This window comes from Castanea sativa, chromosome 11 (genome assembly GCF_040712315.1).
Source record: "Castanea sativa cultivar Marrone di Chiusa Pesio chromosome 11, ASM4071231v1".
NCBI classification, from domain to species: Eukaryota; Viridiplantae; Streptophyta; class Magnoliopsida; order Fagales; family Fagaceae; genus Castanea; species Castanea sativa.
Genome location: NC_134023.1, coordinates 27,728,460 through 27,746,213, shown reverse-complemented (window position 1 = coordinate 27,746,213; position 17,754 = coordinate 27,728,460). Strand labels below are relative to the sequence as shown.

At 35.4% G+C, this 17,754-nt stretch overlaps 3 protein-coding genes across 3 annotated transcripts; 2 read left to right on the top strand and 1 right to left on the bottom strand.

The window, feature by feature from the left end:
* Positions 1-1,213: 1,213 nt before the first annotated feature.
* On the top strand, positions 1,214-8,499 carry LOC142615019 (GDSL esterase/lipase At4g01130). The gene is made up of 5 exons (XM_075787675.1): positions 1,214-1,510; positions 3,369-3,596; positions 3,778-3,935; positions 4,378-4,648; positions 7,801-8,499. The coding sequence occupies exons 1-5, from the start codon at positions 1,249-1,251 to the stop codon at positions 8,067-8,069; spliced, it is 1,188 nt and encodes a 395-aa protein (XP_075643790.1). The 5' UTR covers positions 1,214-1,248; the 3' UTR covers positions 8,070-8,499.
* A 926-nt stretch (positions 8,500-9,425) lies between these two features.
* LOC142616309 (uncharacterized) lies at positions 9,426-10,364 on the bottom strand. The gene has a single exon (XM_075789187.1). The coding sequence runs from the start codon at positions 10,362-10,364 to the stop codon at positions 9,426-9,428; it is 939 nt and encodes a 312-aa protein (XP_075645302.1).
* Positions 10,365-11,683: 1,319 nt separating this feature from the next.
* Positions 11,684-17,186, top strand: LOC142614604 (uncharacterized). The gene is made up of 2 exons (XM_075787159.1): positions 11,684-12,596; positions 16,914-17,186. Exon 1 carries the CDS (start codon positions 11,831-11,833, stop codon positions 12,581-12,583), a length of 753 nt encoding a protein of 250 aa, XP_075643274.1. The 5' UTR covers positions 11,684-11,830; the 3' UTR covers positions 12,584-12,596; positions 16,914-17,186.
* Positions 17,187-17,754: the final 568 nt, after the last annotated feature.

Sequence of the window (17,754 nt, the reverse complement as noted above, 5' to 3'; positions counted from 1 at the left end):
CATGAATCCGTCTAGTGTCGAGAGACGGATCTAAGGAGTGAAGGGGGCAACTGAAGAGGATGAAAAATATGAGACGGATCTTTCCTCCGTCCTAGGAGGACGGAGTGGAAGTAGACGGATTAATACCGTGGGTATGCATGCATATAGGACAGTGCCGATCATTGAGTACCCGTCCGGTAATTGATTAATTATAAATCCTTAGTTGTTTGCCACACGATGTGTTTGACTTGGCTTTGCTTTGCTTTATCTCCACGCAAGCGTGTACACCTGGAGTTCTTGCGTTACACGTTTGACCATAATAAGAAGATTCCTATATGGAAAAGGGCTCAAGAATGAAGTAGAATCCTAAAAGGAAAGGAAATTCTACGCCAATATAAAGACCCCAGAAACCCTAGCATCAAGGTACGCACAATTATCTCAACTCTGGCACTCTAGGGTTGAAAAAAAAGAAGACTCTAACTTGACATTCGGAGGGTTTTTGGCCGGCACCACACCGGTGCTCTCTTTTAGGTCCTCTTTTTTCCTTTTTTGCAAGTGTTGCTTTGGTGTGAGGAGTACTTGCAACTTACTGGTGATTTTTCGGCATCATCACCTATGAAATAGAGAGAGATTGGCATTTGTGATTTGCTTATGAAATAAAAGAAAGTGTATAGTTTCTATTGGTTTAGCCAGATTATTTACACCTCTCTCTAAGACGATAACACTAGTTTGTAGCTAAATTCTCCAAATAGCAAACACTAAGCTCCTTTTAAAAAGAGCGTGAATTTCTTAACCTCCATCAAACTGAACCATACCATGAATGAAAACTGGGAAGAAAAGCTGAGCTTAATCTTACCCTTTTGAATGTACATTATGTTTTATAATTTGAAGAATACAACTATGTAGAAAATTATTCCTACTTCCATGTTTTCTTTTTTTTTAACTTCCATATTATCATGTTCTTTCTCATTGCGAATGAAAGCATTAACATGAGAAAGCTATAACTTATAAAGGATTGCCCAAGAAATCAATAATGAGCCTTTCTATCCCAGTTGGTCTGTTGAAGTAAGTCATGCCAAAGGGCCCAAACTGTTCTTCTCAAGAAAAAAAAAAAAAAAAAAGTCATGGAATGGACAGCTCAAATCCAAACACATTAGTTTACCCAAAATAGGATGATGCTACATGCAACTGATGACATGTGTCTTGGCCCGTCGGTATATAAAGACAAGGCTTGTAGCTCGATAAGATAATAACCACAATAGATAGACAATGAAGCTCTGGTTACCGAAGATCTTTGTTATTAGATGTTGGCAATTTTTGTTATTAGTTGTGATTGTAACAATGTTTTGTTGCTTTAGCTTAAATCATTCAAAATGTGATTTTGAGGCAATTTTCAACTTTGGTGACTCGAATTCAGACACCGGTGGGTTTTGGGCAGCTTTTCCGGCACAGTCTGGTCCCTTTGGCATGACTTACTTCAACAGACCTACTGGTCGGGCTTCTGATGGAAGGCTCATTATTGATTTCTTGGGTAATCCTTAATTACTTTCTCATCTTAATTAGTTAATGCTTTTAGATATTCTCAATGAATAGTAATGAAAAAAAAAATATATATATATATATATATATTTATATATATGGAAGTAATGTTCTACGTAGTTGTTGTCTTGAAATTATACAACATATTAATTGTACATTTAGTACATACAAGATAAGATTCAGATTTTCTACTCTGCAATTGCCATCTTTTAGAACCTGCTGGGCAGCATACTTTTTCAAATAAGAAAAATTATCACATATTATATATGTGCCTTTTGCAGTTAAATTTTTTCATTATTAATTTCTATCCTTTTTTTTTAGATTGAATTATAAAAGAGCCGGGAAGTAGCATGCTTTCTGGGAATTAGATATGGTTTTACTAAATTTGATAGTTTTTTATTATTTATTTATTTTTTTACTAGGCACTTTTCCACTAGTAGACAAAAAGCCAGGGTGGAAATGTTGGGAGAAAAGTTAGCTTGGACTGTTTCTAGTAGGAGAGACACAGATTATAGATTAATAGCATAAGGCCACTTTTTTCATTTGGCCCGGATGACATAAGGTTTTGACAGAGTATTGGCATTAGCTGGAGTTGCATTTCTTTCTTTAATTTAATACTGCCTCCAAAATGGGCTATACTATTTTTTGAGTGCAAATTGAACTGGTCACAACGACTCACGAGTAGGCATGGATCCAAAACTTTGAGTTAAGGCGGCTTTAGGATTGGGTATATGTGATGGTTTTAACCTCTAACTCAGCTCCAACTTAGTTATTGAGTTTTTTTTTTTTTTTTTTTAAGGATAGAACAAAATTATTTTGTTTAGAATTTTTTAAAGTGTAGAGCTGTTTATTTTGGATAAAATTGGTTAAAACTTAATTATTTTTAGTTTTATTATTAGTAATTTTTGTTGTTGTGCTATTTTTTTTAGACTTGTATATTTTGTTTTAGATTTATAATTTTTTTTATGACCACTAAAATGAAGAAAATGCTAGAATTACAGATTTTTTTATAAATTACTGATGTGATAAGTGGTTACTGATAAGTAAAAAAAATGATATGAGTAGTGGGCTCATATGTAAACTAATAAGAATTTACTACCAAAACAAAATGTAATTTTATAGAATAAAATTGCTAAAATTAATATACATCCATAAAATAATATTTTTTTTTAAAACAAATTGGGGGTCTTGTCCCTTAGTCCTCCATGCTCACGTCACGAGCCTTGTCAAATAGTAAGGACTAAAGGAGAAATATTTTAGAACAATTTCATCTGAAAGCTACATGCAATAAAATATATAGATCAAAATCATAAACTCCCCATCTACTTTCTGACTCTCAGAAAGACAACTCAATATAGGAGTAGAATTGTCCGCTTGAAATTGTTAGGTTATAAAAAAGTGCATCGGATGAAAGAACTTCCTACTATAACAATGTTAATAATTTTTATGTTTATAATTTAGCAACGTCAGTACATTCCAAAGAAGACACCATAAAAAATAAATGTTGTAAAAAAGGCTTTGCTGCCTGTGAGTCTGTCTGTGACTTCAATATGGAATTCAACAAAGATTGTCCTTTGAAATATAAATTTATGATAATTATCTGTTGATAAGGTAAATTACATTTTCTGTTCTAAATAAGATATACACCTGATTTTATTTTATTTAATGAAGAAAATTAACTAAGTTTTAGATATATATATATATATATATATATATATATATATATATATATGTTTTTATATATAAAAATACGTACTCTAATGTTTTGTTGTGTCAATTTGAATTTGAATTTGAAGAAAATAACATTTCAATTGTGTTCTTTAATTCTCCAATATTTTTGCGCGGGGCAGCACAAGGTCTAGGATTGCCATTTTTAAGCCCATATTTGCAATCAATTGGATCAAATTATAGACATGGGGCCAACTATGCAACATTGGCTTCAACAGTCCTCCTTCCAAACACTTCATTATTTGTTACCGGTATTAGCCCCTTTTCCCTGGCCATTCAGCTCAACCAAATGAAGGATTTCAAGACCAAAGTTGATGAATTCCATCGCTCCTCCTCCTCGTATGGAACAGGTAAACCATGATTTCACCTGTACTTTCATTCATTCAGTTTGTTCTCAAATATATGTGTGTGTGTAAAATGGTTTCGGCCAGTGAAATTTTTTATTTGCACAGTATTTTCCCAAATGGAAATTGAATATAGCCCCATCTTTTTTAATGCAAATGACTTGAAGAATAATGTTGTGTTTTTTAGAATCGACGAAACTTCCTTCACAAGAAATTTTCGGAAAATCTCTCTACACATTTTACATTGGTCAAAATGATTTCACTTCCAACTTAGCTGCTATAGGAATAGGTGGAGTGAAACAGTATCTCCCTCAAGTGGTCTCCCAAATTGCTGGCACCATCAAGGTAAACTACTTATCATACAACATGTTCTGCGACTTACCACACATATATCATGCAAAACCAACAAAAATGATCCAGCCCAATACCTTTCCTGTTATGTTATTGGTTGAAAAGGAAGCCCATTGGCCACTGTTTTGTACTAAACCAATGCCTTTCTTAGTTGGCCCATTTAAAGCCAGTCCAATCTACATTTTTATTTATATAAGGTAGTATTACCACATATGTGAGACCATTTCACTTCTTGCCTATAAGATGCTGACGGCCTACAACCCTTAGGCCAACAGTATTGTGGATGAACCTTGAGATCTCAAGATTTAGAGCATGTCCTTCAAATTTATTGAACCCATGGCCCGGTGTCCCCAAAGGGAGAATTGCATTCTTAATTTGCTAGCATGTATGAGAGAGAGAGAGAGAGAGAGTAAATGACCAATTGTCCAATTTGTAGGAGGTATATGGCTTAGGAGGGCGTGCATTTCTAGTGTTCAATCTTGCACCAGTGGGTTGCTATCCAGCATTTTTGGTGGAGCGTCCTAACAACAGTTCAGACGTTGATGAGTTTGGATGCGTTATCTCTTACAACAATGCAGTGGTGGACTATAACAACATGTTGAAGGAGACACTAACACAAACTGGGGAAGCTCTCTCAAATGCTTCCCTCATATATGTGGACACTCATTCTGTGTTGCTACAGCTCTTCCGGCATCCTACTTCTTATGGTACCATTTTTACCTCTTTTATCACTTTATATACACACTAGCCAATTGAAAGACAAAACATTACTTGCATCACATAAAAAAATTGCGGCCCTTCACAAGTGTATTAACTGGAGGGCCTTAACTTTTTTTTTTTTACCAAGATTGATATTACTTGTTGTGATTGATGCAAGTGATTTTGTTCTAATCACAACAATCATGCCAAGAGTTTTGTAGTTTAACTAGTTGGTAGTTCATAGTATTTTCAAAGAAGGCATCTAGGATTTAAATACTCCCTTCCCCATCTATCAAATTATCAAAAATGAAAAAAAAAAAACAAAAACAAAAACAAAAATTAGAACAATCTATACATGCAATTGGAAAAAAAGAAAAGAAAAAAAAAAAGACTCTAACTCAACTCAAGGAAGAAATACTAAATTAACACTTCTACTGTAGAAGCCTTATAAATTGACATCACAATGAATGTAATTAGTCCATATCAATAACATAATAAATAAATTTTTTAATTACTTTTTTGTTAGTGTTCAAAAATTAACATATAGCTTATAAGACTTGTGTATTTGTAAAATCCATAAGAACATTCACATCAATAAATGTAAAATAGATAAAGTGACCAATTTTACAAAATTAACTCCAAAATTCTTCCACGTCAGTTAGGCTAAAATTGTGTAAAATTACATAATTACTACAGTAATTGTGTAAATATATATAGTTATTGTTGCTTTGTATTTGATATTCTATTAATTTCTCTCACCTCTGAGCAAACTCTCTCTCCCTCTTGTTTTCTCAGTCCCACATAACTTGCAACCCAACACCACCTAAATCCAAACACAAATCCCATCCTCCACCACCATCATCCAACCACCACCACCCAACCACCACCACCAAAAACCATTACAACAATAGAAAATCAACCCAAAATACAATGGAAAATCAAATTTGATAAACCCAAAATCGATAGAAAATCAACCCAAAACCAACCATCAACTAAAAACCCATAACCCAAACCCAAACCCAAACCTAGAGCTTCAAGAGAGAGAGAGAGAGAGAGAGAGAGAGAGAGAGATTTCTTCAGGTTTGCCATAGAGAAAGCTAAGATAAGAGAGATTTGAGAGGAGAAAGAGAGTTGAGAGTTAAAATATTAAAATAATAATAATATATATGAGTATCTAAATAAAATAAAAGGTAGAATAAATTATCTGATGTGGGTGTTTTGTAAAAGTGATATCTAGAAAAAAGTAGGGTTTTATGCTAAAATAGACAAAAAAAATTAGTTAGACAAACTGATGTGAATGTTCTAACATCACTCAACTAAATGATACAAAAGTTTCGTCAAGAGATATTATGGCCTTAGAGACTTAAACTCGTAATAGGTTCATTACCTCGGGCCAGGGTAGGAAAATCATGATCATCAGGAAAATCAAGCAAAAAAACCCTAGTCCTACTAATATTGAAAATTCTACAACCTTATGGTTTGTCTAGCTAGGGTTAACTCCAATAAATATTCTACTTTGGGGGTCCATGATAACATATAATTCTTATATTAAAGATGTTGTTTAAGGCATTCTGTTGTGGATATAAGCCAGGCTAAACTATGTTACTTATTTCTTATGTTTTTTTTTTCCTCTCTCTTCTTCCTTTGTTTCTCTCAATCCGGCAACAACAATTCTAGCATAGTATTAGAGAAAAATTAGATCTGTCTACTAAATTTTTTGGAATTCAATAATGAGGAAATAAAAAATGATTAGGACATAATGCGACTAATTTGAGAGGAGTTGAAACAACATTTTTTTTTGTGGTGATAATTGCCCCACTCGAAAGAGCTTGCTACCAGATTAAGAGCAATTCACCTTTAGAATACAACAAAGTCATTAATAGCAAACAACAGATAGGAAATTTCCTTTTAAGATATATATATTGTTTAATGAAATTATGTATATGACTACTGTAAGCGCACAATTGCACCTGGCCCCAAGAACAGTTACGGGCTCAGGCCCAATGAGCCTTAAACAATATGAATTTGTAGAGTGTGGGCTTGAAACTCGGGTTAGAAGTGTTTGAGGATTAAATGACAAGCCAACGATTGTAAACACTTGAAAACAATAAGGAATATTGTAAATCCACCCCCTCGGACGTAAGCCAAGAGCTGTTCCTATATTATCTCTTTCTCTTTCTTCTTTTTCTTTCTTTTTAGATTACAAAAAAGATCCCCCTTTTTCTGTTCTAGGTTGCTCTTTAAATACTCTTCTTTTTGATAATTTGTACACGTGTTGCCCTAACTCCCCCTTAGCCTAGATATTTCTTTTCTCAGTGCCTTTGAATAGTAACCAGAAGTTTCCTTTCCACTGTTCAGGTGTCACTTCCCCATTAATGCGGCCAGGGTGGTAGGTGCAGGGTCTTTAATGTGGAGGTGGCAGCCTTTATCTTTGGTATTTCCCTAACATCGGTGCTTCCAGGACATTCAAGGGTTCACCCCTTTTAACCATTGGTCTTGGCCGTGTCATTCCCCAACCTTTACCATGAAGTCCCTGGTTCTCCAGTGTCCGTCCGAGGAGAAATTCACCATCGGCTGTACTCTCGGATCCTCGGCGTATGGGCCGACCCGTAGTACTAACAAATTCCAAACCCAAGAGCAGGTCGGCCTTCCTTAGCATGGCCCAAAGGCCTACATCCCCATCAGGGTAATTTTACCACCCCCCCCCCCCCCCCCCACAACTACGATTCATGCTTTTAATTCATATACGCTGAAGAGTTTTGACTCTTCATTTAAATTGTCACATTTTCTGAATAATATGAACTTTTAGAATAATTCATAACCTTTTGAAAATAATTTTAAAAAAGCAGTTGTTGTATTATAAAATAACTTCTTGTTGTTATAGTCTAGCTCATCCCATCTTATCTTAATAGAATAAATTATTTTCTGATCTTGATCACATTCACAAGGAACATGTCTCCATTGCAATAGATGGAGTTATAAATGCACCATTGGATGGTGTTTATATAGTAAAATAAGCACGATTGCAATAGGTGTTTGATAAAATACTTCTTTTTTGTTAGGTATTAGACTTTAATTCCGTCATACATAAGGTGGCAATCAGACTGCAAATTTTGCTTTGTAAAATGATTTGCACTAATTTTCATTTGTTTCGGAGCAGGGCTTCGATATGGTACTAAAGCATGTTGTGGACATGGAGGTGGCACCTACAATTTTGACCCTAATTTATACTGTGGGAACACCAAGGTGATTAATGGGAGCACTGTGACCGCAACAGCTTGTAGTGACCCAAAGAACTATGTTTGCTGGGATGGAATACATACCACAGAATCAGCGAACAAGATTATTGCACAGGCAACTCTAAATGGCTCTTATTTTGATCCTCCTTTTCCATTGCACCAACTCTGTGACATCCACTCTATAGGCTGATCCACTACACTACTTTTTATTAAACAAAATTCAAGCCAGATTAATGTCATCTGCTATGAATGTTATGAATAAATCTACTGCGAGTTGAAATTAAGAACTCAACTAATCTCGCACAGCCAATTGGATACTGCTATGCTCAGTGTCATGATGAATTTTTCATGCATCAGTAAGGCTATTATTGCAGCAGTTGTGTTATATAAAATGCACCAGCCATTGTGGATTGTAAGGTTCAATTTAAAGGCTGAGCCAAACATATTAATAGGAACTGAAAAGTATATAAATATAGAAAGATCTTATGGGTTGCCATTTGCCAATACCTCAAAGAGTTCATACTAAAGTGGTGTAAATGGAATCTTGAGAACTATTAAAAATTGTAAGCCAATACTGATTATTCAGTTATGAAGGTAGAATCTGAATCTTGCTTGCATGTGTTTTTCATCTTAATATAAAGAGAAATCATTTGCCAAGCTTGGGATGGACTTCTTTGTTGGCCTATATATATGCAGAATATATATAACAAGTTAAACTATGGTATCCTTAGAAATTGTTCGTGGGATCTATGCTTCTGCTTTTTTTAAATTACTAAAAGCTACGATTAATATTCTGTTCTAACGACCTTAAATTTGTCTTTTATATTCATTATCGGATGAATATTTCAGGCAGATGGGTTAAGTTGCCACCTTTGCTTTGCAGTACATTAATCTCCACCTAACGTGAATAATATATGCCCTAATTACCAAACATGCACATGTGGAAAGGTATAGCATTCATCATCAAATATTTGTATCATCCCTCCCAAAGTGTGTTAAGTCTGGTATAACTACGAAGCTCACACAGCGTTAACAGGGACGACTTTACATAGAGTCTAGGGGACCATCCTGACCTAAAAAAAAAACAATTATTATGTATAAATTTTAAAATTTATGATTTTTTTATTCTTAAAAAAACTTTGTGATCACCCTAGAAAAAAATTCCTAAAGTTGCCACTGAATGTTAATATAAAAATGCATATATTTGATACCTGAGATAATTATTGGCACATATGAGCTTGCTGAGCTTGAAAGAGAGATCAGGGCAGAGGAGACAGACAAATTGTAGGAGGCAGTAATCTGTATTCAAATTTAACAACCAATTTTCTCCATCCTAGGACTACAAAAAAAAAAAAAAAAAAAATGTAAACAGAAGAAGAGTAAAAAAATTTATAAGGGTGCTATCAGAGATGCAAAAATAATGAGAATATATCACAAGCATACTTTGTTTCTTTGTCTGTCTAAAATTTAAATGGCGTACAAATTAAGGTATCTTCACTTGTAAAAATGGGGAAACAAAAAAGGTACAACGAAATTATATTGTGAATCAGGGAACATATTCATTCTCAAGGGCTGGCTGCGTTCTAATCATTGATGCAGAAGGCATTTTTGTTTCTCCTATCCAGAATGTATCAATAGCCACCCCTTTCTCAGATTGCTTCTCCATTTTCCTGATCTTCTTCTTCCTTACCACTCTGAAAATGACCACCACAACCACACCCAATAAAACCAATCCAACACATCCCAGCCCTATTCCCAGCACCCAAAATTTCAATCTATTCTCTTCTTCATTCGGAACAACAACCGAAAAATGACCTGGACCTAGTGAATGACAAACATAAGACTTACTCATGTTCTGCAATTTAAACGACCCATCAGCACTAAATTTGACACATTTTGGTGTCACATTTTTTCCTTCTAGCACATGATGAGAAAACTGAACTGCAATGGGGTCCTTCAGGCCGTTGAACTTGAGCTTATGTATGCCTATCATTCCTGAATGCATAGAATCATAAGCCAGGAATCCGACAACGGGCGCAACCAACCTATAACCAGGCACATTATAGTAATAAGAAGACCAATTGCCAAAGTTCTGATATAGTATGGCTAGCCTTTCAACGTAAGGCATTGGCCAAATCCTTGATGGGATATGAAAGAAACTAATATTAGCTCCTTTAGCCCAAAATTGCCCTCTTCTGAGTCTAATAACTGAAACCTCCATGCCAGAGAAGTTAGCAGGGAGAGGAATGTTGTAAAGAAAGCCTGTACGAGGCTGTCCTAGAATGTCATTTGCATGACGATGAATAAAAGCATCTAGAGCCTTAAGGTCATAGTGATTTGATCCTCGAGCAAATGATGATAATGATAGCGAAAATACCATCCATATGATGTACAATCTTTTGCAGAAGTCGGCCATCAACATAACCCGGAAAGCCTTTTCCCGTCTTTCATGTGGTTTTCTTGAATAGCGGACGGGGATGGCCATTGAAAAGGCAATCCCATTAAGACTTGTAGCTATTACATAACAACCTCTTTAAGAAATAGATCTTGAACTCCAACAAATAGTAATTTAATGCTATGAGGCTTTGTTTGAGAAGGTGAACCAAAATCACCTCAACAAATTAATAAATGTGCTCCAAATTTGAAATCTTCAAATCACTATTGTTTGTTTTGTCGCGATCTTCTTGGAATTGCCTAGGAATAGAGGATAATGGGTTGGGTTAGATAAGCCTAAGATGGAAAATGTGGGTCTTGGAGTTGGGAGGGGTTCGGTAGTTGTTGTATTCTATGAGTATGGGAAGCCATTTTAAACTGGCACCCAAACAACAAGGGGTTTTCTTCTTGATTTGTTTCTTTAGAATCTTCCTATTTTGTTGTCTATTTTATATTCTTAGTATACTTTTTCTTCTTCCTAGTAAGTTGGGTTAGTTAGTGAGAGAGAGAGAGAGAGAGAGAGAGAGAGAGAGAGTTTTGGTTAGGACTTACCATGCCAACGACAACGAGGACTTCAGGTGGCATAGTCCCACAGGAGAGGAGAGGACGGAAGCTGTGCATCTCCAAAAAAGAGATGCTTGTTTTTAGGCAAGTAATTTGGAATCCACATTGACTCAGAAAAAGCAACCAAAACCATATATATATAAAAAGGAAGAAAGTGACATGAATGAGAGTTATGGGGCAGAAACTTCATTATTCATTTGCACAAGTCCTCTTCATTATTATTATTATTATTTGGATAATGGTAAGTTTCAAAATTGTAGGGATAGTACTAATGTACCCTTCTTTCTTTCTTTCTTTTTATTTTTTATTTTTGGATAATGATAAGTGAGAATTTGAAACGTGTGATTTTTTTTTTTTTGATAAAAATAAGTTTGTTAATTTAAGAAATAAAATTGTTTGGGCAAATTTGTGAAGTTCATTATTTTCAATTTATTTACCACTATGCCATTAAAACATTTTTTTTGTATTTTGTAAATATTACTTTCAGTTGTTTTCAAAGTCCCATTTTTAACAGGGAAAGAGGAAATAATTTTCTAAATAATGTATTTAGAAAACATTAGTCAAACAATACATTTATGGTCTCCAAAACAAAAGATTGCATTTAAATCTTCTAACCAAACATGCCCAAATTAATTCTAAAATCACATTTTCTTTCCCCCCACAAAGAATAACATGAAGGTGATTTTTTTGATTCATAACCCACATTGAATTCGTGTGCGACTTACGAAAAAAAGTGTGTATATAATCTTACAACTCATCAGGGTAAATTTCATTAACTACCCCTATTTAAATTGATGCGGGGTTAACTTAGGAATTTGGTGGGGGTGGGGGGCAGGCCTAAAACCCTTTTCCCTTCTTCCTACAAATAAACTCTCTAAAGACTCATTCATCAGAGACTCACTACCACCAAAAACAAAACAATTCCTTGCCTTCTTACTCTCTCATCTCCTGATCATGATCGTGTTTCGAATCCTAAAACCCAACCCCCTAGCATCATCAGTGGAATCATGGAGCCACCAATTCCTCCAAAAATGCGGCGTCAGCAAAACCGCAAAGGGAAAGGACAAAATGAAATCAGGCCAAGTCTTGAAGCGAACAAGAACCAACACCAAAAAAGGCACCGTCGCTACTGAATCACCCAAACCCGGAAAAGGGTTCGAGAGACAAGACCGATTGGAGCAACTATGTCTCAACGCTCCCACTCCCATTCGCTACTTAAACCCCAGAGAAAGAGCACGCGAAGCTCAGAGAGAGAAATTGGGACTCATCAGCAAAGAGCGCCAGCGCGAGCTGGATATCCTGAAGAAGCAGAACAGCAAGAAGGGTTCCAAGAAGGATAAGGAAGTGTTTCAGGAGATCATGGGGACACCCGGCTTGGACCTCATTTCGCTTGGGATTGTGGATGCTGATTCGGTTCCCAAATATCAGCTCACTGCTGAGGATGGCAAGCGGTTGGCCAAGGAGTATAGTCGGGTTTTGATGAGGAGGCATCGCGCGAGGCAGGCCGCTGAGTCTACCCTTCTTAGGTTGAAGAGAGAGGCCATTGAGGCGCTGCCGGAGGACCTTAGAGCTGCTGCATTGGTACCCGACCTTACTCCCTTCCCTGCCAATCGCTTCATGGCCACATTGACTCCTCCGATTGAAGGCTACATTGATAAGGTCATGGAAGCCGCAAAGAAGAGCAGTGGCAAGGAGAAGATGAGATGATCTCAATTCCCAGGTTTTATTTGTTTTTAATGTTTTATTATTTATCTAAGTTTATGGCATTGGTGGGTTTTTCAATGTTATGTGTGAATTTTACTGGGAATTTTAAGGTTTCATTGATACACAAATGAAATAACCAAAATTCAAGAAAGTTTTGCTGGGAATGTTTGAGCTGAAATTTTAGGGTTTTATATTATAGTCCACTCATAAAATTTGGTACAATTTCAAAGTTGTTTTGAGTGTTAACAATGTTACCAAGTGGTTAGGTCTGCAGGATTTTGCAACCAAATAGAATAAGAAAAGTTACAGTAAATACATTGCAGCCTTCAATGGAGACAGGATTTGATACTCTGATTAGGACCCCTTGTTTACCCATCTAAGTATCAAAGCTTCTCTCCATTGCTGCCTCCAATGGAAACATGTTTTTGATACTTTGCTTAGGACCCTTTGTTTACCCAACTTAGGGATGGAATTAGAACATAAGTTATGTTAAACACCAGGTTGGTTTAGCATTCATATAGACTGGAAAGTTTGTAATTCCAAGCCCAAGAGTTTAGCTTTCATCCCACACCTCCCCCCAACAAAGAAAAGAAAGGAAGGAAAAGAAAATTAACATTGCCTTGAGTTAATCTATTATTTCCAAAGAGAAGCTCAAAAGTCAAACTGTAGATATGCATAAATAGGGCATGTGAATTGTTATATGACTATACTGCAATATATTTTATGTTATCCAAATAAATCAATGATCAGCTTGAAATAATTTTCACCGAGGACAGAATCATGACGTGATTAGCACAGTGGTTCTTGTTTTAATTATTTCTGAATAGAATTTCCCTTGTTTCTTATAACATGTGAAATAAAAGATTTTATTTGTCACCCCCTCCCAACCCCCCCCCCCCCGGTGTGGCCTGTGTGTGTGTGTATCCTTGTAAACAATTCTTTTGGATTTGTTGTCCAGTATTTTCTTATAACATGTGAAATAAAAGATTTTATTTGTCCCCCCCCCCCCCCCCCCCCGGCACGCAGCCTGTGAGTGTGTGTATCCTTGTAAACAATTCTTTTGGATTAGTTGTCTTCAGTGAGGCTGTTCAACTAAGAATTTTTCTTTAATTATTTGAGAACCAAAAAGCTTCATGTAATTGCCCAACTAAGAATATCCTTTAATTGTGTGTACCCAGGCACTCAACAGAATGAATTTCATGTCAAATTGCTTCTTGGGCATGATATGTTTCTTGTTAAAGTTATTTTAAGTTTTAACTATAAATAAATAAAATTTGACACTGCCTTGAGTTAATCTATATTCAAAGAGGAGCTCACAATTAGAGCCGTAGTTACACAACAACGGAGCATGTCAGTTGTTATTTGACTGTATTGTACCGCAGATTTTTTATATGATATGTGTAAAGCAAAAAGGTAATAAGCTGGGATCATTTAAATTGAGGACAGAATCATGGTTTTTTTTAAATAGAACTGCCTTTGTTTCTTGTGACATGCTGTGAGATAAAAAGCTTTTGGTTCATATTTTTCAAGACTCATTGTGTGTGTGTTTGTAAACAATTCTTGTCAGCTATTTGTTGAATTTTTTCATTGAGGCTGTTCAACTGAGATGGTGCATTGGTGATTCATTAAATTGTGATTCTATTGTCTGTATAATTATTTAATACTCAAGCTCTTTAAAAAATGAAAATTGATGTGAAATTGCTTCTTGGGCATGCTATCTTGCTTGTTGAAGGCCCCCCCCCCCACCACAGGAAAAAAAGAAAAGAGAAAATTAGCACTGCCTTGAGTTAATCTATATTCAAAGAGAAGCTCACAACTGGAACTGTAGTTCTACAATAATGGATCAAGTCAGTTGCTACCAAATTGCTAAAACACTGTAATACTACCTAATAGAATGAAAATTCACCTGGAATTGCTTCTTGGGTATGGTATGCTGCTTGTTGAAGTTCCTTTTTACCTTAACTTATATTTCAAAAGAACGCTTCCATGTAGAACCATAGTCTACAACAACAATGAAGCATGTCAGTTGTTATCTGACTGTAATGCAATATATTTTATGTAAATATCCAATGAATTAGCCAGCTGGGGATCATTTTCACTAAGGACAGAAACATAATGGGTAATTTTTTTTTTTGGAAGGGAAGGAGGGGTTGGGGGAATGGAATTGCCTGCCATGCTGTGAAATGAAGGCTTTTGGTTCTTCTCTCTCTCTATCTCTCTCTCTCTCTCGTGGTTTAGTTCTCTAATACTTTTAGTAAGGCTTTTAAACTGAGATGGTCCTTTGGTCAGTTGTCTAATCCCATGTAATTGTGATTCTATTGTATGTATGGGTATTGGATACTTATCTTTTAACATATTGAAAATTCATGTGAAATTACTTCTTGGGCATAACATATTGCTTGATAAATTTACATTTTACACACCACATACCCCCCCCCCCCCCTCTCTCTTTCTACAAAAAAAAAAAAAAAAAAAATTATATGAGGGTACGTGCAAAGGGGTGAGGGGATGGCTAATTTAAATAACATTTGGTGGATTGGAATAGGGTTTTCTCCCTAATAAAATATGGAGGGTTGGAGGAAACTAAGCACTTTTAACCAAGCCATATTGGTTAAGTGTTTATGGAGGTTTGCAGAGGAAGGCAATATGTTTTGGTGAAATGTGATTGCTGCTACATTTGTTTTATTTTTTTTACGGGGGGGGGGGGGGGGGGGTGGTGGTGGTGGTGGTAGATGGACTACTTTGATTGTTCATAGGCCACATGGACTATTTTTGGTCAGCCTTTTATGTAGCTAGGCTGCTAGGGAAGGTAACTTTGCTGCCCACGATGTTGTGAAATGGTCTTTGATTTGTAATCAGTGGCACGCTGGTGCTTGGGTGGGGCCAAATTTTTGAAAAATTTTTATAGCATATGTTTTTTTTTTTTTTTATACAATTTGGGCTCTCAAAATTTTGGAGGAAACTAATTTATTTTTTAATAAAAAATATTCACTTATAGCATTCCCTTTTTTTGTGCTTTAAGATATTGGTTTGTTATGTTCATAATTGATTTGTTTTATTGATGAGAAAGTCTTAGATGTTAGTTGCTAAACATTTGAGTTTGTTTTTTTTTTTTTGGGGCAGGGGAGGGGGGATGTGGGGGGGGGGGGGGCGAGCGGCAGGGGCAGGGAGCTGAGGGAACAGAATGAAAGTAAAATTGGAAGAATAGTTAAATTAAACTAAGAAATAGTTGTATTGCACAAAATTGAGCATTGGATTTTGTACATTTGTAGCAGTTTTCTTTCTTCCTATATTATTATCTTAGAAACCACGTAAAGCTATAGTTTAAATATTTTTAAAACCTAGTTGTGCTTTGGAAAGCTAACAGATTATACTGTCTGAAATGAATTTAACTTCTTTCTCTTTTTTCTTTTCTTTTTTTTTTTTGGGGGGGGGGGGGGGGGGGGGGGGATAGTTCTAGTCGTTTTGGTATTGTTTTGTGATAATTGCTTTTTGACTAGAACTTGTTATGGTCAATTTAGATTTTAAGAAAGTAAATAAAGCGTAGTTTTCTTTGTAATGTGTTGTTACATGTGCCATTGGGATGTGAAATTGGTTGATCACTTGCTTCTCCATTGTGCATTGGCTTGCAATTTGAGTTGTTATTGAGCTAAAGAGGGATAGGACAGTGCTAATATTTATAGATTTTAATTACTAAAGCATTGAAACTAGGTATTAAGCTTAGTTGAATTTAGCAGAACTATTGAAACTAGGGATCATGCTAGTTTTCTTTGAAATTTTACAATAAAACTTACTGTTTTGCTTGAAACAAATTGATCTTCTCTCTCTCGCTCTCTCTCTCTCTTTATTTTATTTATTTATTTTTAAGTACTTTTCAGTTTTTCAATTGTGATTGTGTTAAATCTTTTTGGACTCTTAAGGGTAAGTAAAATCTTTGAGTCTCTTTATTTTATTTATTTTTTTTAAAGTACTTTTCAGTTTTTTGATTGTGATTGTGTAAAATCTTTTTGGACTCTTTAAGGGTAAGTAAAATCTTTGAGAAGCACCAAAGGAGATGCTAGATTGCTACTTTTGTTGCTTAATACACATATGATCTGTGTCTGTGATGCATCTGCTTTAGCCTTTGTGTTCTTTCTAATCCCACCCTCTTCGCGTGCGTACCTGCCTCCCGATGTGATGATGCTATGACAATGGTACTAGACCAAGATTGAATATTTATTATTTTTTAGGGGGGGAAGGGGGGGGGGTGCCAGGGCACTTGCTGATGTTTTATTCCCGTCTCATAATTGTAATTCATTTGATAAAATTTCTTATACTATCCCTTGTGCTGCAGATGGAGCTATGTTTTTAAGCCTGAAGAACTTCAACTGTTTCACAAGCGGCAACTGGAAGTCATGGATCTGTATTTTTGGGTTCAGGTGGGAGACCAAGCACCAATTGACTGGTGCAATAATCTTGCTGAATTTAGGACTACATGTTCTGGCAATTATAACCTGTTTGTTTGGGTGGCTTTTGATGGTCAAAGCATATGTATGGTTTCTGATAACTAATGTCTTTTTTTGCCCATTTTACATGTTCAAATCCATCATGATTTATTTTGATTCAATCCAATATTGCAAACTGCTTGAACAATGTGGTTAGGAAAAAGTTAAGCTTCAAACCAATTGGAGTAATATTCCTTCAACCCACTATGTGTCCATGTGTAATTTAGTTACATGACTTCTTTAATGAGTAATGTGAATTGTTTAAATAATACACATAAATAATCTTATAATAATTCACCGAGTAGTAGGTTAGAAGAGGTAGTTCCAAATTGGTTTATAGCTAAACTTTGTTTATACTGTAATGGATTGAAATGTAATGAAATAGCTTGTGGTGTAGTCATTTTAGACTTCTAGTTTGCATATCATTCCAGTCACAGATAATTAGCTGGCAGGTGCCACACTTTTTGTAGGTTTGAATAATCAATAATCTAAGTGTAGTGGCGCACGATTGGCACAAACTTTCGATATTTTTAAAAATAAATATATATACGATTAAAAAATTGATGCAAATATGAAGGATGCTTAAAAATTGAAGGTAATTTATATTTAAAGTCTAAACTCTATAATTTAATAGAGGGTTTAAAAGTAAAAAATATAAAGTTTTCAAAATTTAAAATTAGAAGATAAATT